The following is a 21,384-nucleotide window of genomic DNA, read 5'->3' as shown; positions in this document are numbered from 1 at the left end:
CCAATTTTGTTTGATGCCATTTACGTTCCAATTTTCGAGTGGTCTGTTTTAATGTGCGAGTGTCATCATTATACCAGCGTGCTAATTTTTTTGTCTCTGATCATTTTCCTTTTTAGAGGAGCTACATTATCTAAGGTATGGCGGAATGTTGACTCTAAGCATTCAGTTGCCTGATCAAGTTCTGCAGGGGCTGACAGTGACCCAATCAAAGTTGATAACTCTGGGAGATCATTTATAAAGCTCTGTGCAGTAGTTGACGCGAATGTATGTTTAATACAGTAGCGTGGTGAGCTGCATATACCGTATTATTACTCATAGTTTGAATGAGATGAGATAATGATCTGAGAACTTCAGACTGTGGAAGTATGACCTATATTATCTACGTTTCACCTGAATGTTAATATTAGCTCAAGGGTGTGACCACCATTATGGGTTGGTCCTATGACATTCTGATTAATCCCTACTGAATCTAAAATGGACACACATGCTGTTTTTAAAGGGTTTTCTGGGTTATCAAAGGGAATATTAAAATCTCCGACAACTAAAGCCTTGTCTAAGGAAATAACCAGATCTGAGATAAAATCTGCAAATTCAGATATAAACTCAGAATATGGCCCTGGGGGCCTGTAAATAATAAACAATGGAATTAACTGGGTAGACTTATTTTTCGAGGCTACGTACATTGAGTATGAAGAACTTCAAATGTATTAAATTTATAACCAGGTTTGTGTGTTACACCTAGATAATCATTATAAATAACTGCAACGCCTCCTCCTCTGCCAGTTTGACGAGGCTGGTGTATATAACTGTATCCAGGAGGACTCGCTTCATTTAATGCTATATATTCATTTGGCTTAATCCATGTTTCGGTTAAACAAAGTACATTAAACTTCTGATCAGTAATGAGTTCATTAACCATTAGCGCTTTAGATGTAAGAGATCTAATATTTAATTGCCCCACCTTTAGATCAAAGGTGCTGGTGTTGGCCAATCTGTACATGGAAGAGGTAGAACACCGGGACCCTGAACTCCTTTGGAGGAACAGTCCCGACCCACTGGTTCAGATATGTGGACGACACATGGGCCAAAATCAAAACCCAAGGGGTGCAACCGAACACATCAACTCTGTGGACAGAAACATCAATTTGACCAGGGAAGATGTTAAGGATAATAGTATGCTTTTCTTGGACTGTAATCTCCACATCGTGTGTATGGGTTTCCTATATACCTACTTTTTGACTCTCTCCACCCACTGGAACACAAGCTAGGTGTTCTCAGAACCCTACAACACGGGGCTGATAACATACTCATCAGCACTCCGGTCCAGGAGGAAGAGCACAAACTCCTGAGGGAGGCACTTAAAACCTGTGGTTACCCCAGTTGGACCTTTTGTGAAAACAGCGACATGTTCTAGAAAGAACACCAACACAGTGGATTAGGAGAAGCACAACAAGCATGAGCATTATCCCGTATATGTCCAGGGTATCTGAGAAACTTAGGAGGCTCTTTAACAAGCACTGCATCCCTGTATTTTTCAAACCCAGTAATATACGCAAAGACTAGTACACCCCCACACCCAGGAAAGCAACCTGGCATATGCTGTCCAGTGCAGCGAGGAATGCTTGGGCCTGTACATTGGTGAAACCAAACAACCACTAAAAATTTATGGCCCAACATGGGAGGGCCAACTCTTCAAGCCAAGACTGTCTATTTACACCTAAAGGAGAAGGCACACTCCTTTGAGGACAGTAATGTATGCATTTCAGACAGGGAAGATGAATGGTTTGAAAGGAATAAAAGAACATGGACAATCTTTTGTCATTCAGTATGCAATAAGTGTACACAGAATGAAATTTTGTTGCAATTTGGCTCGGCACAGAATTTTAAATATTACATATTAAAATATGTAGCAGCAAAAATATTATAAAAGTGCAATATCACAAAGTGACCTGTGGAATTAGGAATTGTTCAAGTATAAATTTAAGAAGTTTAGAGTTCGGTTTGATTTAGAGTTTGGATTTGGAGTTCAGCAGTCTGGTGACCTGGCAGGGGGGGAAGCTGTTACAGAACCTGGTGGTCCTGCACTGAATGCTGTGGAACCTCCTTTCCAGAGGCCAGGAGGGAGAACAGTCCATAGTGAAGGGTGTAAGGGGTCACTTATGAGGTTTCTGGCTCGGGACACACAGCGCTTGGGTGCGATGTCCTGAATGGAGGGAAGAGAAGTCCCAATGACTTTCTCCATTGTCCTCACCACTCTCCTCACATTCTTCCAGTCAGAGGCACTGCAGTCTCCACACCACACAGAGAGCATCTTTATGGCGCTTCTGGAGAATGTAGTGAGGATGGGCAGGGGCAGGTGGGTGCTCCTCATCCTATGCAGGAAGTGCAGACGCTGCTGTGCCTTCTTGACCAGTGACAGTGTTCACAGACTAGGCAAAGTTGTCTGTGATGTGCACCCCCAGGAACTTGGTGCTATTGACCACCTCTACAGCTGTGGTGTTGATGAGAAGTGGAGCGTGGCTGGGCTGGTTCTTCCTAAAGTCAACAATGATCTTTTTGTTTTGACCACATTTAGGGGCAGGTTGTTTTCTCTGCACCAGCCCACCAGCTGCTCCACCTCCTCTCTGGAGGCCAGGTTGTTGTCATCCCTAATGAGGCTCACTACTGTTGTGCTGTCCACAGACTTCACAATGTGGTTGCTGGCAGCCCTGGAGACGCAGTCATGTGTCATCAGAGAGAACAGCAGAGGGATCAGGACACAGCCCCGAGGGGAGCCTGTGCTGAGGGTGATGACACTGGAGGTGCTCTGTCTGACCTGCACTGACTGGTCTTTCAGTGAGGAAGTCTAGCAGCCAGTTGCACGGGGGTGCTGAAGCCCAGGGGACCCAGTTTGTTCACCAGATGCTGTGGAATGATGGTATTAAACGCTGAACTGAAGTCCAGGAACAGCATCTGCACATCAGTGTTCTCCTCCAGGTGTACAAAGCTCAGGTGAAGAGCAGAAGAGATGGCGTCTTCAGCGGAGCGGTTTGGCCAGTAGGCAAACTGGAAGGGGTCGAATGTGGCCTGGAGGTGATGTGCTCCTTTACCAGCCTCTCAAAGCACTTCATAATGAAAGTGAGTGCAACAGGCTGGTAGTCATTGAGTGATGTGATTTGAGGTGTAGGTACACACAGTCCCTTTAAGAAACTACAGGTCCCATCAGCCAGCTTCCGCGTTGACCTGAGTCACGCCGGGGTGGGATCACCAACGTCACATCCTGCATGAAGGCATAAGTAACTGAGCAACACTTCCGCTGTTTCTCTTTGGTTCTAGGACTTGGATCCGTAGGCATAAAGAGACACTCTTTCCTCGGCTCTGTGAACCACGCGGTAACAGACAAAGGAGACATCTGCTCTCAGAGCATCCACGATTTAGTGCGTTTTCTTTGTTTACCACTGGCCACGGTAAAAATCCAGAATCGTGCGATGTTAAACTCCGATTGAGTTACAACCGGTTTTTATTCGTATTATAGTAATGTTACGACCTGCCACCCAAAGCAGTTAATTTAAAGTTAGAAGCGACCTGATTCCTTCTAACTAAAAGTGCTGTGCACATTGATCAGAGACTTCTCCACGAACTACAAAGCATTCGGACCAAGAAATCCTCTGCCTTCCACGGAATCGACTCGCGTGCTCCTGTGGACTCCAAAAGTCTCGGAACATCATCTCATCTTGCGTAGAGGCAAGATACTGAAGTAAGATTGGCATTTTTGGGCAAACTAGTCTTAGGAATTAGCTTTATGGAGTAGTGTGAATTTAAACTCAAACTGTTTAAGTGTGCACACTGATTTTGTGTTCCATCATTGTTCTATGTTCTCTCAGTTGTTTGTTTAAAAGATAAGCATTGCATGCTCTTTTTTTCTATTCCTTTCTAACACCTTTAATTTCATTATTGCACATATTTTGACCTCATCAAGATTTCAGTGGATTTAGTAATGTTATGAGCTAGTGGGTTAGCTACCGGCTAATTCTTTGTTCTACTTAGGAACACGTGGTGACCCCTCCTCCACACATGCGCGCGCGCGCGCGCGCACACACACACACACACACACATCTTAGCTAGCAACTAGGGCTGCTCGATATTGGAAAAAATCAATATCACGATTTTTTCAGTAAATATCGATATCGCGATTTTTAAAACGATATTTATACACCTTTTTTTTTAAAGCCCTGATCATCAACACCCGAGGCACCGGGCCACATTTTTATAGTACAGGCCTCATAGGCTACCTGTCAACCCTTCCCGTTGTACCCTGAAACGCCTTTTACTTAAACTATTTACTGTGCAAGCGCGTACTTTGCATAGGTCCTATCGCCTGCACAAGGCTCACGTTCTCCTCACTCAACATTTCCGATCACAGAGGATGGAGCCAGCGCTGGTATTACCAGTGATTACTGCGTAACGTCCACACTGGCTCGTAGCCAGCCAAGGATAAAATCTCTCTCTCACACACACTACAACGTAAGCTTGTGTGTTGTTAAGACACCAACATTAAACACGCACACACACACACAGACTGGCCATTGGGAGTAGCGGGAGTTTGTGGGCCGGCGGAGAAAAAAAAAAAAAAGTTGCGCGCTGGCCTTTAATATGATAAGCAATGTTAACAGTTTCTTTAAGAAACTGTTAACATTGCTTATCATATTAAGAAACTGTTAACATTGCTTATCATATTAAAGGCCAGCGCGCAACTGTAATAAACAATGTTAACAGTTTCTTAAAGAAACTGTTAACATTGCTTATCATATTAAAGGCCAGCGCGCAACTGTTTTGTTTTTTTTCTCCGCCGGCCCACACTGAACCACCGGGAAAACTCCCGCTACTCCCGATGGCCAGTCCGTGTGTGAACACGCACAATATAGAGACAAGTCCTTAAGAATTAACATACATGAAAATAGCTCAGCGGCATGTAAACATTCCCTGAAAGTGTAGGTGGCACTGCGGCTAGATGCTACGTGAAATGGCACAAGGCAAACGCCATGCTTCGCTCAGTCAACAGACAAAATCCACGAACCCAGTAGTCCTCCTACTACTGTGGGTTAGTGTTCTGTGGCCAAAAACACCCTACGCACAGTCATTCCAAAACATCCCCACTAGTTGCAGGTTATGTCTCAAATACAGATATGCGTTGTGGATTAAGCGATCTATTTTCAAGCATCAGGCTTCTCTTCCTTCATCTTCCAAATGTGGACTCCGCTATCTTTTTGGCATGTCAGCATTGAAATACCATTTGCAGAGATATTTCACTCGCCATTAAGAAAAGTAAAAGCAACACATGATTAGGGCTACATGATTAGCAGGGGGACACCGTTTTAAGCGCACGGAATTTTAATAACAATGTAATTACATCTGAGTCCGTCTACATCGCGCAATAAACCCGTCCTTAGCAGAACCTACTTCAAAGCATGATGCTAGCTGCAGATGCACAAGTCAAAATCAAATGAACCCAAGTAAACATGCCGTGGCGGGCAACATTAATAACCAAATTGCCTTACCTTAAAACGCTGCCTTGACCACAGGACGACTCGCAATTATTCCACTTAAATCCACACGGTTTAACACATCTAACACAGCTAGCAAGCTGGATATGTGCTAATATTGTTGTGCTTGTTTTCTTCCGTAGATGCCATTTTTACATTACCCAGTCCCGCATCCAAAAATATGACGTAAATATATGTTAATTGTATTATTATAACTATTAGCAAGCAAATCAAACAACATATTAACAAATCAATATATCAAATCACCCGACACGTATGAAAACAGAAGAACTGATTTTTTACTGTTGCGGAGATATCGCGGGAGTAGAATGGATGACGTATGCAAGGCTACGGTGTGCCTTAGGGGACAGAAGGGTTCGTTTTACCTTACTGTCACGTCAATGTTATTGTTGTTTTATTGCCATTGTAGAAATATTGTGCACGTCCCTTTCGACAAATGACAAAAAAATCGTTTCATATCGATATTATGAATTTTGATATCGTTTGACACCAATATCGATATCGTGATAAAAATACGATATATTGCACAGCTCTACTAGCAACCAAAGCTAACTCTTTTGTTCTACTTAGAAACACGTTGTCACCTTAGATAACATTCCTTAAGAGTCCTCCGCACCTCAGCTGTATCAAGATAGAGTGCCTTTTCATCCTGATGGGGACCAGCTTTCAGTGCAGGAGTGCTATTTAGTGCCTCAAACCTCCCAAAGAAGTTATTGAGTTCATTGAGGAAGTCTGCGTCATCACACTCGGGAGGGCTATCCTGTAGTTTGTGATGGCCCATATGCCTTGCCACATATCCCTAATGTTGGTGGTGTCATGGAAAAAGTCCTGGATTTTTTTTTTTTTACTGTGAGCATGCTTTGTTAGTCTGATGGCACGGTTCAAGTTGGCTCTCGCTGTTCTCGGTGCCTTTTCGTCGCTAGACTTGAAGAATGAGTTCCGTGCCTTTAGCATTTTGCATACTTGATAAGTCATTCAGGGTTTTTGGTTGGCCCAGGTGGTGATGCTCTTTGTCGCTGACGTTATCCATGCAATCTCTGTGAAATTGGAAAAACCGTCCTTCAACAGATGAAGAGGTCTGTGACACCACTTACAATGCTGTCCTTTCATCCCTACCCAGGAGATTTCAAACCTTAGCCTCCAAGAACAACAGTCGTTCACAAATGGCCCCATATGACTCCAGCAGCTCTCCTGACCCCAAGTGACTGTTGTTACAACAGAATGGAGCACAAACAAAGTTGACTCCAAAGACTTGATCGCACGCTGGAGTACTAAAGAAACACCAGTGACCTTGAGAGCAACTCTACAGAGGTTAAATACTTGGGTACTCGCACCAGCTGGTTGGACTAGCCCAGTCTAGTCAGGCAAGCTGATGAAGTGAACTGAAGAAGCCTCTTGGATGAGAGGTGAAACATCTTCAAAGACTTAAAACCAAGTCCAGTTGCATTTGATTAAATTTTTTTGAGGTAACCTTACACACACTTTCTCAGCGGCTAGGGTTCTCACACGAACAAAAAGAACAGAGCACATTACTCCAATTCTAAGGTCCCTTCACTGGCTTCCAGTAAGCTACAGAATTGACTTTAAAGTATTGCTGCTGGTGTACAAATCTCTAAATGGTACAGGGCCCAATTACCTCTCTGATATGTTGCAGCGGCCTAACCCAATCAGATCTACCAGATCAAAACAGAAAAATTTACTATTAAAACCAGTTGTTAAAACAAAGTATGGTGAAGCAGCTTTTAGCTACTATGCAGTACAGCTATGGAACCAACTGCCAGAGGACATTAAAAATGCTCCTGCTGTTGGCAGTTTTAAATCTAGGTTAAAGACCAAGCTGTTTTCAGATGCTTTCTGTTAAATAATTAATATTGTCTTCTTTTTTTTTATAATTTTTACTTTCTCTGGATGTTTTAAATTTACTTTAATTTTAACTTTATTTTATTCTTTATTCTATTCTGCTGTTTTTTTTTCCTCCTCCTATTTCTACTTCATTTTATTTTATTTCTACTATTGTTTAATTCTTTTCTTTTAATTCTTTTAATTTTAATTGTTTTAGAATAAAAATATTTTATGTAATTTTATTTCTCTATTGTTTACTGCTTTTGTTTTTACTTCTGTAAAGCACATTGAACTGCCATTGTGTATGAAATGTGCTATATAAATAAACTTGCCTTGCCTCCAAACTGCACTCACTTCATGCACGTTCAGCTGCATGGGTGTTTGTTTCGTTATGTACACTTTGTTTTTAAAATTTTTGTATCATCTAAAAATGTAACTTGAAGTACATGTCTCCTGTGAAGTCCTTGGAAATTAAAGTTCCTGAATGATGTCAGTATGAGCCCTGTGCTTCTCTGTTGACCTCATGACATAACTTCAGAAGTGTAATAATTTTGTTAGTTGTGAGAGGGTGTAGAAGCAGTATGTCAGGACAGAGTTGAACCAGTGCTAATTAACTGCTGTGCATTGAGTTGTCTTGTACAGTTTTCCAGCTGTATCTCACACTTGTTTGTGCACTTTTTTAGAATATGTGGCTCTCTATACCTATGAAAGCCCTGAACCTGGAGATTTGACCTTCACCGAGGGAGACACCATCCTCGTGTCACAGAGAGAAGGAGAGTGGTGGAGAGGCAGCATTGGAGATCGTTCTGGACTCTTTCCCTCCAACTATGTTAAACCCCAGGAAACTGATGTAACTTCCTCAATGTAGTTTTAAGAGATATTGCAACTTGTGTATTTTTTTTTTCTGCTCTTTTAACAAATTGTTACTACTTTTGTAGAATTCAGTCCTCAAACCTGGTGGGCTTGGTAAAAAGCCAGGTAAATTCCATCTCAAGTATTTCAAGCAGTACTATATTAAGATGTCATAAATGTTTATTGCCTTTACTATTTAAAGTCATGACTTTAATAGTGTTAATAATGCAGAATCAGAAATATGTTATCTGTTGTCTGAAGTTTTAAGTCTGTTACCTATAGTGACTGGAGTCGCCTTTCTATGTTGCAGAGGTAGTTCAGGTGACCAGTGCATATCCAGCCTCAGGGACAGGACAACTGAATCTGTCTCCTGGTCAGCTCATCGTCATCCTCAGTAAAAACCACTCTGGCTGGTGGCTGGGAGAACTGCAGGTCAGCATTTTAGCAATATATGCTAAAAGTCTGAGTAAAGTGCAAATTAAAAACAATGTGGTCACTTGCAAATCATGGAAACCCTATATTTCGTTGAAAATGGTACAAAAACAGCATATCAAATGTTGAAACTGAGATTTTATTGTTTGTTGAAAAATATATGTTCATTTTTAATTTCATGTCCTCCATACGTTTTAAAGTTAGGACGGGCATATTTACCACTTTGTTGCATCACTTCTATTTTTAACAATACTCTATAAATATTTGTGAACTTAGACCAATAATTGTAGTTTTGAAAATGAAATGTCCCATTCTTGCCTGATGTACAATTTCAGTTGCTCAACAGTTTGGGGTCTCCTTCATCTTATTTTGTGCTTCGTAATGCACCAAGTGTTTTCAATGGGAGACAGGTCTGGACTGCGGCAGGCCAGTTTTGTGCAAGCTACCCATGCCATACCCATAGCTACTCATGCGTTAAAGGAGATATGCATAGCCTTTATTTTTAAATAAATTGAGTGGATAGTATCTCCATCCTTGGCTCTTATATGCTGCATAAATGGGAATAAAAAAAATATACATTTTTGAGAGTTAAAATTGACCGTAAAGTTGGCATTCGAGCTGCCCCGCTGAGCCAGCCAGCCTTGAGTGCATGAAGTCACAGCAGGAACTGGTTTTAAGGCCGAGGCCTTTTACAGCTATAGACCAAAGTCATAAAAATTTACGGTGAAAGTAAGAAATACCGTAATACCGACTTGCTCATTTCTCACATTCTGAAGCAAATTAAATAATCTTATACTGGTAACTTAAGCATGCAATACAAGTTACGTGTATTAATCTAAATGCAGGTAAACAACGTTTGTGTGGGGTGTTTTTTAAATCATCCAAATGAGAGTCGGAGCTTACTCGTCTGTGTTCTCGCTTCTTGAAGGCTGATTTATTTTTGAAACAATCTGACTTTCAGTTATTTGTTCAGTGCTCCGTTCATTTGCTTCTTCCACGTAAGGGAGAGATGGCAGCAATATCCAGTTTAGAAATAAGATGGCTGCTCCACTCATTCACTTTTCTTCAAACTGCGTATTCTGCCATTACTGCTGGGCTCAGGCAATTACTAAAACCCAGGACGGAACAGGATGTCACTGGTTTTAGCAACAACTGCAGGGAGGTCTCTGCCCGAGCGGTATGTCATGTCCCGTTCTGTCCCAGGTTTTAGCAACAACCCTCTGCTCGCTCCGGGAGGACTGGTGCAACTGAACTCACTTTCCTTTTAAAAAAATAAATACTTTACTTGTAGTTTTCTTTTTCTTTAATTGTTGGTACTGCACCCTCTTTCAATACAGGCTTATAGCCAACGCTCCTCAACAGATCAGAGGTTTTGTACGAGTCTTCAGTAAAATGTGCAGAGCAGAGGAGAGACCACTTTGTAGGCGCCCAAAGTGCTTGTGAACTTCACAAAATGCGTCTAAATCTTTGCAGTTTGAACATTCTTGGACCATGAATGCAACGTAAATCCATCTTCTGTTGTGTTGCTGCACCGGCCAAAAACACAATCTACATGGCATGGTGATAAATTAGCTCAAAATGGAGGATCGGAGTTGCAGTTAGCTCGGTGTTTTAGTATAGCGGAAGTGGCGATGAAACTGAGACTTCCTGCTGTGACCATTACGGATGTCAAGGTCATTCACTCAGACCGCTACCTACAGTATATAAATCATTTTAATCATAAAAATTACTAAATTAGATTTGTTAACGCTTAAAACTATTCCTGTGCCATTCTTGAGGTCTCAAGGCATTTATAAATGAAAGTGAGGCCATTGCTCTGCGTATATGCTTTAAGCTCTTTCTTGCAAGGGTGTTTTTGCTGGGGGGGTTTCCCGGTCTCAGTCTGAGTGTGGGGATGAGGGAACACACACACACACACACACACACACACACACACACACACACACACCCTGGCATCCTGACTACTCCTTACCATAGCATTTGTGATGTATCCCATCAGTTTCTAGCTGTGATAGCAGTTGCTGCTTGTGGATGTTGGAGCATTGAGCTACAAGTTGTTTTGGTATTACTGTAGCTGTTGAGTATCGAAGGATTGTGGGGCGAAGGACATGGCACCAATGGATGCTTTGAGTTTTTTTTTGTGTGTGTGTGCGTGTGTGTGTGTGTGTGTGTGTGTGAGAGAGATTGTGTATGTGTGTGTACAAGAACATTATCAAGGACAGCTCCCACCCTGGCTTTGATCTGTTCGACCTGTTGCCCTCAGGGAGGTGCTACAGGTGCATCAGGACAAATAGCCTGGCAAGCCAGACTAAATGTGAATATTTAGTCTGGTCTCGGTCGTAGACATTTCCGAAGGGTGTGGGTAGGAACAACCCGTTGTCTTTCAAACTGTCTCTGTGCGTATAAACCAACACACTGACCAATCAGCGCAACAGTGACTGTGACGTAGTCAAAGCAACAGAAAGCAGTGGGGGAGCCAGCTGGTAGATCAGACTTTTGCCATAGCCGGTCGGCAAAACAGCGAAAACGTCCTTCTTGAAAAGGAATGAGCGGAGAGCCTCTTCCTGCTCGTGTTTCAACGAAAACTCCAAGTCTAATTCTTCTAAAACTGATTCCAAAGCGGAGTCAGACGAGCGCTGTTCAATAGCCGTAGCCATCTTTCCTGTTGTGCTTTCTCCAGTGTCGCGCAGCCTTGTCGTCACTCCTGCGAAAGCCCGCCCAAAGAATCCAAACAAAAACCTTGCGTTGTGATTGGCGGGCACGATTTGATGCCCGGGGTGTGTTGTTGATATGGTCCGAGGCTAGACCCACTTGTAGGCAAAAATATTTTTGGCCGCTAGGCGGGTGGGTCTAGTTTACTAGGCTACAGGACAAAGACAAATCGATTCAAAAACAGCTTCTTTCCAAAAGCCATAACCACCCTGAACTCGGATATGCTCTGACTTTACAGTCTATTTATTTTACTATGTGACTCTCTTTGTGCAATAATTTATAATGTGCAGTACTTTATAAGGTGACTCTCTTGTGCAATACTTTTATAATGTGCAATACCTCACTCCATAATGTGAAACGCAACACATTCACCTCAGGACTGTGCACCTTACACACAGCACATACACCAAGTCTGTACACCTTACCTTCGTGATGTTTTTAATATTTTATTTTATAATGTGACTCTCTTGTGCAATAACCTTACACCCCCCCCTTTTTTTTTTCCTTCTTCCTCTCTCTCTACACACACTGTTTTGCACTGTTATTGGAGATGGTTTAATCTCATTGTACATGTGTATAGTGACAATAAAGGCATTCTATTCTACAACCCTGATTCCAAAAAAGTTGGGACAAAGTACAAATTGTAAATAAAAATGGAATGCAATAATGTGGAAGTTTCAAAATTCCATATTTTATTCAGAATAGAACATAGATGACACATCAAATGTTTAAACTGAGAAAATGTATCCTTTAAAGAGAAAAATTAGGGGGTTTTTTGTTTGTTTTTTTAAATTTCATGACAACACATCTCAAAGTTGTGACAAGGCCATGTTTACCACTGTGAGACATCCCCTTTTCTCTTTACAGCAGTCTGTAAATGTCTGGGGACTGAGGAGACAAGTTGCTCAAGTTTAGGGATCGGAATGTTAACCCGTTCTTGTCTAACGTAGGATTCTAGTTGCTCAACTGTCTTAGGTCTTTTTTGTCGTATCTTCCGTTTTATGATGCGCCAAATGTTTTCTATGGGTGAAAGATCTGGACTGCAGGCTTGCCAGTTCAGTACCCGGACCCTTCTTCTACGCAGCCATGAAGCTGAAATTGATGCAGTATGTGGTTTGGCATTGTCATGTTGGAAAATGCAAGGTCTTCCCTGAAAGAGACGTCGTCTGGATGGGAGCATATGTTGCTCTAGAACCTGAATATACCTTTCAGCATTGATGGTGTCTTTCCAGATGTGTAGGCTGCCCATGCCACACGCACTAATGCAACCCCATACCATCAGAGATGCAGGCCTCTGAACTGAGCGCTGATAACAACTTGGGTCGTCCTTCTCCTCTTTAGTCCGAATAACACGGCGTCCCTGATTTCCATAAAGAACTTCAAATTTTGATTCGTCTGACCACGGAACAGTTTTCCACTTTGCCACAGTCCATTTTAAATGAGTCTTGGCCCAGAGAAGACGTCTGCACTTCTGGATCATGTTTAGATACGGCTTCTTCTTTGAACTATAGAGTTTTAGCTGGCAATGGCGAATGGCACGGTGAATTGTGTTCACAGATAATGTTCTCTGGAAATATTCCTGAGCCCATTTTGTGATTTCCAATACAGAAGCATGCCTGTATGTGATGCAGTGCCGTCTAAGGGCCCGAAGATCACGGGCACCCAGTATGGTTTTCCGGCCTTGACCCTTACGCACAGAGATTCTTCCAGATTCTCTGAATCTTTGGATATTATGCACTGTAGATATGTTCAAACTCTTTGCAATTTTACACTGTCAAACTCCTTTCTGATATTGCTCCACTATTTGTCAGCGCAGAATTGGGGGGATTGGTGATCCTCTTCCCGTCTTTACTTCTGAGAGCCGCTGCCACTCCAAGATGCTCTTTTTATACCCAGTCATGTTAATGACCTATTGCCAGTTGACTTAATGAGTTGCAATTTGGTCCTCCAGCTGTTCCTTTTTTGTACCTTTAACTTTTCCAGCCCCTTATTGCCCCTGTTCCAACTCTTTTGAGATGTGTTGCTGTCATGAAATTTCAAATGAGCCAATATTTGGCATGAAATTTCAAAATGTCTCACTTTCGACATTTGATATGTTGTCTGTTCTATTGTGAATACAATATCAGTTTTTGAGATTTTTAAATTATTGCATTCCGTTTGTATTTACAATTTGTACTTTGTCCCAACTTTTTTGGAATCAGGGTTGTGTACGCCTGTCTATAAAAAAAAAAAGTGTATTAATTACATTACACACCAATTGCATTACACACACGTGCATGCGCTCTCACAGACCGAGCAGTGGCGCCTTGGTTGCGTTTTTATTTTTTCTGATTTGGAAGGCTTTGAGGGCTCTGTGCTTCAGAGGTAAATGTTGTACTAGTGTGCTGGTTATATCACACACCTGGTTTCAGTGCAAATGTTTGACTAGGTAAGTCTTGTTTTAGCAATATCATAACTTTTTTTTTTTTTTAATGGATAAATTGTTTAAAGTTTTATTTTTTACTTAAACATGCGGAGGTCACATTAAGACACTTGCCGTAATAGGCAAACAGTGTTTTAGTTTATTATCTTCATGTCATCTGAGGGAGCTTTTTCCTTGCCACCGTCACCACAGGCTTGCTAGTCAGGAATGAATAAATTTATTATGGATAAAATTAGTTCATGTTTAAAGTCTAAGTTTCTTTAAACCTGCTTTGTGACAATGTCTGTTGTTAAAAGCACTATACAAATAAACTTGACTATTTTGGAGTTTTGTTTGATTTTAAGTAAACCTTGTCATAGTTTGTACTGTTTTCTTCTAGATTGCAAACATTTTTTTATTCATGTTCCTTACCATAAATACTTTCTTTTCCTTTTATGTTAATTACATTCACAGATTTTTTTTTTTTTAATTAAGGCAGTTATCACTTGTAATTAGAGTAGTCAAGTGATCACTAAGTGATCAAGTTGATTTTGTCTTCACTCAGCAGATTCTTTTTTTTTAAATTGTACCTTGCTAAACATGTTTCAGGCACGAGGTAAGAAGCGACAGAAGGGCTGGTTTCCAGCGTCTCATGTTAAGCAGTTGGGCTCAAATAGCGGCAAGTCCACACCTGCGATCGTACCAGGTACAGTAAATGAGGCTTTACCACTTTCCCTAGCATTTACTTCTCTGTTTCCAGGTCTTGCCCTGTGTTTCTGTAACCCACCTTTTGGTAACTTACCTTACACCATTCCTTCCACCTGCTCTCAGTCGGTCAGGTTATTGCCATATATGACTACATGGCAGCAAACCAGGACGAGCTCAGCTTCTCCAAGAATCAAATAATCAACGTGCTGGATAAAAGTGACCCTGACTGGTGGAAAGGAGAAATCAATGGTGCTACAGGCCTTATCCCCACCAACTATGTGAAAATGACCACATCTGAATCTGACCCTAGCCAGCAGTGTAAGTAGTTGGAGCAGTTTCTTTTCATACCAATGTTCTCAAGGCTGGCAATACACTCATTTTACAGAATATTACATGATGAACAAATTGAACAGAAATCATTAGCTTAATATTTGGACCTTGTTTTAGTTAATTTCTGGTTTGTAGTAAGAGGGATGTTGTATAGCAAGACAAAAAAAAATTCAAAAGAGAACGGTGTTGTATACGTCGAGCGCGGTGTAAATGTATTTGGGGATTTTGAGCAAGATGTGCGATTTTTCTCTGTGGCATTGCTACATTTTTTTTTTTTTTAATTTTTTTTAAAGATGTTTTTTTTTTGTTTTGTTTTGGGTTTTTTTCACCTTTATTTGGATAGGACAGTGGAGAGACAGGAAATGAGCGGGAGAGGGATCGGGAAATGACCTCGGGTCGGAATCGAACCCAGGTCCCTGGATTTTATGGTATAGCGCCTTAGTCGACTGAGCCACAACGCCCCCTACTTTGATTCTTTTAACTATAAATTGTCTTCAACTTTTTTTTATCTTGAACTATTTGGATTAAGTGTACTTCAGAACATCAAAATTTCCACAGCAAAGGGAAAGACCTAATGACTGACCATTCATTTTCTTATATCTAGTTTCTCAGACCTAGTTTTACTTTGGCTTCTCTCTTGTGTTTCTATAGGGTGGTAACACCTCTCCTTGTCTTCATCTTTGAGAGACGCACTATCTCCCCTCATGGGGAATGAGACCCCATTTCTCATAAATCATGACCATTTACTAACTGCATCCCTTACCACCACACAGATCTTGTATTAACCCACCTCAATAAAATAACTACTACTTTTACATTTTATTTGGCCTAAGACAGTGATGGTACACAGTAGCATGATTTGATATTAACTCCTGCCTCATGAAGATTTGATGTATTTATATGCATTATATTTATTCATTTGGCAGATGCTTTTATACAAATGATTTTATACTTCCTCTTACAAGAATAGTCAGAGTATCTTGTTTGAGAGGGTGACGACAGTAGTGGGTCCAAAGCAAGCACAAAGTAGCCATAGGAAGAAAAAACAAATACAGAACAGACCATTTCACACAAACTTATAAATACAAACATTTTAACATCAGGATATGCTGCCATGAGTCATCACTTCAAAATATGCAAAAATATTAAATAGGCCAATGATTGACATGTAAAATTGAACACATTACAAGGAATTCTAAGGAGAAATGTAAAGTGACTATAAATGCAGCCGGCTCTTCTGAACCAGTCAGCACAGCACTGCTTGAGGTACACAATAAGGTTTGAATTAAAGAGGTCGCATGGCACAAAGGAACAGATCTGTATAAATACTCACTGGTCACTTTATTAGGAACACCCATGTACCTGCAGTTTTATACAGTTATCTATTCCGCCAATCCCTTGACAGCATCACAGTGTGTATAAAATCATGCAGATACAAATCAAGAGCTTCAGTTAATGTTCACTTGAGACGACAGAATGGGGGAAAAATTGTGTTCTCAAAGTGTGACTTTCACTGTGGCTTGGATGTTGGTGCCAGATGGACTGGTTTGAGTATTTCAGAAACTGCTGATCTCCTGGGATTTTCTCACACAATCTCTAGAGTTTACTCAGAATGGTGTGGAAAACATTGAGTGAGCGACAGTTCTGTGGGTGGAAACAAATGCCTTGTTGATGAGAAGTCAGAGGAAAATGGTCAGATTGGTTTGAGCTACCAGGAAGGATATAGTAACTCATGTATCACTCTTTATAACCATGGTAAGCAGAAAAGCATCTTGGCATGCAACAGCAGAAGAACACATTGGGTTCCAATCCTGCAGCCCAGAACAGGAATCTTAGGAGCAGTTTCTTATTAAAGTGGCCGGTGAGTGTATATGTACATGATCATATGTATGTGTAGTGGTGGCTCAGTGCAACCACTGAGCCACCACTGCATATACATATGATCATGTGCATATATTTGTACAGACGTGTTTCTTTTGTGCCATGCATCCCATACGTGCGTCAGTTTAATCAGAAAGACTGATCAGAAGTTTGAGTTCATGATGATCAAACTGCCCCTGCTAGGTCCCTAAGCAAGGCCCTTAACCTTGAACTGCTCAGTTCCAGTCTCAGTTGTAAGTCATTTTGAATAAAAGCTTTAGCCTAAGGAAGTAAACATAAATGCAGAGAGTGACTAGACTGGATTTGCCTCAGTGTTCAGATGCACCTGAGAGAGCTCATTGTTCATTCTTTTCATATGTTGTGAGGAACTGGATGAAGCTTGGGCAGTTTGTTCTACCATCACAGAATCATGAGTGATTTTTACACTTGCCATGATCTGGACACCAGTGCCATCACAAGGCTCAGTTCACCTACAGATGCTTAATGAGCGTTTATAATGCCTAAAACTAAAATTGTTAATACAGACTGTATTATAGTGCTCTTAATGGCATACAGTACCAGTTAAAAGTTGAAGCACCTCCTCATTCATAGGTTTTTCTGTATTTTGACTATTTTCTACATTATAGAACAATAGTGAAGACATCAACACTATAAAATAACATTTGGAACTAGAAAGGCACTCTGTAGAGTGCATACTTCTGCCAAGCCACATTTGAGAATATCCACAAAAAATATTCTGGTTCCACACACGTGTATTTGTATCACAATCTAATCAATTGTTCCTTGGCCTACGACCCACCTTTCCTCATAATTTCATCAAAATCTGTTCACTACTTTGAGCTACGTTGGGAACAGACAAACCGAGGTGAAAACATAACCTTCAACCAAGTTGACAGAGATAATTGTGGTAAAGAAAATAAATTGTTTCTCATCTCATTATCTCTAGCCGCTTTATCCTTCTACAGGGTCGCAGGCAAGCTGGAGCCTATCCCAGCTGACTACGGGTGAAAGGCGGGGTACTTTTTTAAAAAAAAGTTGGCTATTTTAGATTCTTCAAAGTAGCCAGCGTTTACCTTGATGCTTTGCACACTATTGTCATTTTCTTAACCAGCTTCATGAGGTAGTCACCTGGAATGCTTTTCAGTTAACTGGTGTGCCTCGTTAAAAGTTAATTAGTGGACAAGTTTCTCACCGCCTTAACGTGTTTGATATCAAACAGTAAATGGTACATCATAAAAATACAGTAAACAGCCCTATTCCACAACTGTAGTAATCCATGTCAAGAACCGCTCAACTAGGTAAAGAGAAAGGAGTCCATGACTTTTTGACACATATATTTTTTTTAATTAATAAAAATAAAGAAAAAAACATTTGAATTGAAAGGTGTCAAGTTTTTGTATAGCGCTTTTAACAGACATTGTCACAAAGCAGCTTTCCAGAAAAGTAAAGAATTTAAACATGTGCTAATTTTATCCTAATAAATTTTATTTATCCCTGACGTGCAAACCTGTGGTGACTGTGGCAAGGGAAAACTCCTTCAGACGACATGAAGAAACATTGAAAGATATCAGACTCGAAAGGGAACCCATCCTCATTTGGGTAATAACAGATAGCATGATTTATAAATAATTTGCTTCTATAACTGTATCCTATATAATCACAAAGTACAACTGTGTAACCAAGAAATTATAGTTTTAACATGAAGTCTGTTTTGTTGAAGTTATAAACTGTTCGTTGATAACTTGAGTGCAAAACACTTCATGACAACTGTAGTCCTGAGGTTATCATGTCAATTGTCGTCCTCAGCCATCATAGCAAAACCATAAGTGTCCAGAGCATCTTTGAAGTGCAACTTTTGACTGTCTATATGGGGCTGTCCACAAACTTTTGACTTGTACATCAGTGGTTTTTAGATTTTTAAGCAAGGGGCATGGGGGAGTGGGTCTTTCAGTAGCATTCCTTCTTTCTGCTTCATTTTATTGCCTCTTTCATGCATCTTTATATAGGTATCTTGAGCAAAGGTTACAATACTGTTTTGGAAGAATATAAACATAGGATACTGTGGCAGCATCCAGTGCTACACTAAGCTATACTGACGGTGTTAAAATTCATTTTGGTGTGAGGTTGTATTACTTGTATGTCAGCTAAAAACAACAAATGTTACATGTTTGATGGGAAACTAAATTCAACGCAATGAAAGTATATTTTCTGCTTTGAGTTGCTCGAATGCAATATACCTAATGTGCTACTATTACAAAGCACTACACCTTTTGAGTTATGTTACTTATATATTACATTAATGCCATGCTTTTGTGCCTTAGTCACATTTGTATAAATAGTTGTCAATATCTTTAGTGAAGCTATGCATATGTTTGTGTGGAAGAAGTGTGGAGACAATGCTGCACATATGTTATGTAACATTTATTTGATTAAAGAAATTGACCCATTAAAATTCTTTTAAACAAAAAAAGCCCTACTTGTTCAGTTTGTGGTCCCTTTTAATGTCTTCTTATGAAAATTTAGTTCAGTATGTCCTTACTGTAACTGAAATGTAAACACAAATTCTCTTCTATAGATCATTTAAAAAATACTTGCTGTTGTAAGCAGATCAGAATTGATATAAATCACATGTATTCTGTGAATGTTCTAATTAAACGTGTGCATTAATGTAGAATGCAGAATTCAAACATTTATGAACTAGTTCTGTTTGTCAATGTACAAACAGATTTGAGATTTCCTTTGATTATTACTAATTGTTGATGTAATTACTAATAATCAGTTATGTTGATTTAATATTACTAATAAAGCAGGTTGATTGGTTAAAAGCATGTCTTTCCCCAAGAAGCTGCCTATTTTGGTCAAAACAGATTTGACTATAATGTCAGATATGCATGGTTATTTGGTTGTGTAGCTATGAAGAACAGAGCTACTGATTGCTCATATGGCAGGTAAAACTGCTCTGTGGTGTGTGGATGAAGCCACCCTGAAAGACTCGGCCTTACAGGGGCTTCAGGAACATCAGAATTGGGGCCCTCACCAGGTAAGTCTTGATGTGAGCATTTTTGAGTGCTTTCCTTTCATTCCCTTTGTGATTGCCCTGCTTGCGTTTGAGTGTATTTGGAACAGGAGCTCTCACTTTGTTGCCCTGGGAGGGTATTGAAGGTACCTGCTGTGTATGTCTAGGATAGCCAAAGTATTTTTCACCCCCTTTTTGAGGCTGAGTGAGGCATCATAACTGTTTGTTTGTCATTGCAGGGTGTGCTGACCTGATGAGTCTAGACTCCATGAGCTTGCAGGAAAAAAAACGGCAAGGCTACATCCACGAGCTCATCGAGACAGAAGAAAGATACATGGAGGATCTTCAGCTGGTTCTGGAGGTACGCCTTTACAGTGGTGCAGAGTCAACATCAGCTCATTTCCTCTTTCCACATAAGTCACATCCGTAAATATTTGGACATTTCTCTTGGGATATTATTTTAGCTGTCTAAAACATTATATTGGAGTTGAAATTAAATAATGAATATGAAGTATGTTGGTGCAGACTTTCAGCTTTAATTTGAGGATTTTTTTTTAATTGAAATTGGGTGAATGGTGTTTATATATTTATGGGTTCCCTTCCCCCCCTTTTTTTAATAAACAAGAAGTAATTGGACTGTAATCATAAATTTTTCAACACTTGGTTGTGAATCTTTTGCAGTCAGTGACTGCCTGAAGTCTGGAATCCACAATCATGTACTCAGTTTCTTCCCTGGTGATGCTATGTCAGGCTTTTACTGCAGCTGGCTTCACATCCTGCTTGTTTTGCCTTCAAGTGAAATGCAGATAAAATGGATTCAGGTCAGGTGATTGACTTGTCCATTGCAGAATATTACACTACTTTGCCTTAAAATCTTGGGTTGCTTTTGAAGTTTGCTTTGGGTCACTTTCCATCTGCACTGAAGTGCTGTCCAATGTATTTTGAAACACTGGCTGAAGGTGAGCAAGTACTATAGCCTTATACACTTCAGAATTCATCCTGCTGCTGTGACCTTCAATAAATACAAGGGAACCAGTTCCATGGTAGCCATACATGCCCACACCAGAAGATGAGGTGGTATGCTTCAGATCATTTACCTTCTCCATATTTTTCAATTTCCATTATTTTGGTACAAGTTAATGTTTATCATCTGTCCATAAGATGGTCTTCTAATCTTGTCTTCCTGTTTGGAGGATTACCAGTGGTTTACATCTTGTGATAAATCTTCTGTATTTATTCTGGTGAAGGTTTCCCAGATATGCCTGCCTCCAGGAGGGTGTTTTTGATCGGTCAACTTGGTGTGAATTCTGTCAATGAAAATTTTGATGTTCATTTCAGTCTTTGTTGTTATTTAGTCATGACATAAATGTGAATGAAAAAAATATTTGACAGTGTACATTGCACTGAATCTATTAATTTTGTCCTGATAAGTGAAGATGAAATTAAATGGCTGGCTCTGTTCTGGTGGACAACCTAGCTTACTTCTCAAGGGAAATTTAACAGCCAGGAGAAATATTATTCAGGGAACTCCATTACAGTATGTTACCTTCCCTGTTTCGCATTCCTGACCGTAGTTGCTCTTAAAGCTACAGAGCACATTTTACAACAAGCATCAGGAAATGTTCTGAGACAATTATGAATAAAACACTGACTAATCTAAAAGCTGT

At 40.4% G+C, this 21,384-nt stretch overlaps 1 protein-coding gene across 5 annotated transcripts in view; it reads left to right on the top strand.

Moving 5' to 3' along the window:
* Positions 1 to 21,384, top strand: part of itsn2b (intersectin 2b) — a 149,355-nt gene that overhangs the window by 91,083 nt on the left and 36,888 nt on the right. For all 5 annotated transcript variants that reach the window (XM_060933563.1, XM_060933568.1, XM_060933566.1 and 2 more), the window contains 6 exons: positions 8,069 to 8,235; positions 8,324 to 8,363; positions 8,548 to 8,669; positions 14,392 to 14,488; positions 14,614 to 14,808; positions 19,957 to 20,078. In XM_060933563.1, the coding sequence (XP_060789546.1) occupies positions 8,069 to 8,235; positions 8,324 to 8,363; positions 8,548 to 8,669; positions 14,392 to 14,488; positions 14,614 to 14,808; positions 19,957 to 20,078 (743 nt within the window). The remainder of the gene's footprint in view (positions 1 to 8,068; positions 8,236 to 8,323; positions 8,364 to 8,547; positions 8,670 to 14,391; positions 14,489 to 14,613; positions 14,809 to 19,956; positions 20,079 to 21,384) is intronic.

Source organism: Neoarius graeffei, chromosome 11 (assembly GCF_027579695.1).
Source record: "Neoarius graeffei isolate fNeoGra1 chromosome 11, fNeoGra1.pri, whole genome shotgun sequence".
Classification (NCBI taxonomy): Eukaryota; Metazoa; Chordata; class Actinopteri; order Siluriformes; family Ariidae; genus Neoarius; species Neoarius graeffei.
The sequence above is the reverse complement of the archived record's forward strand: the minus strand, read 5'-3'. Positions and strand labels throughout refer to the sequence as shown.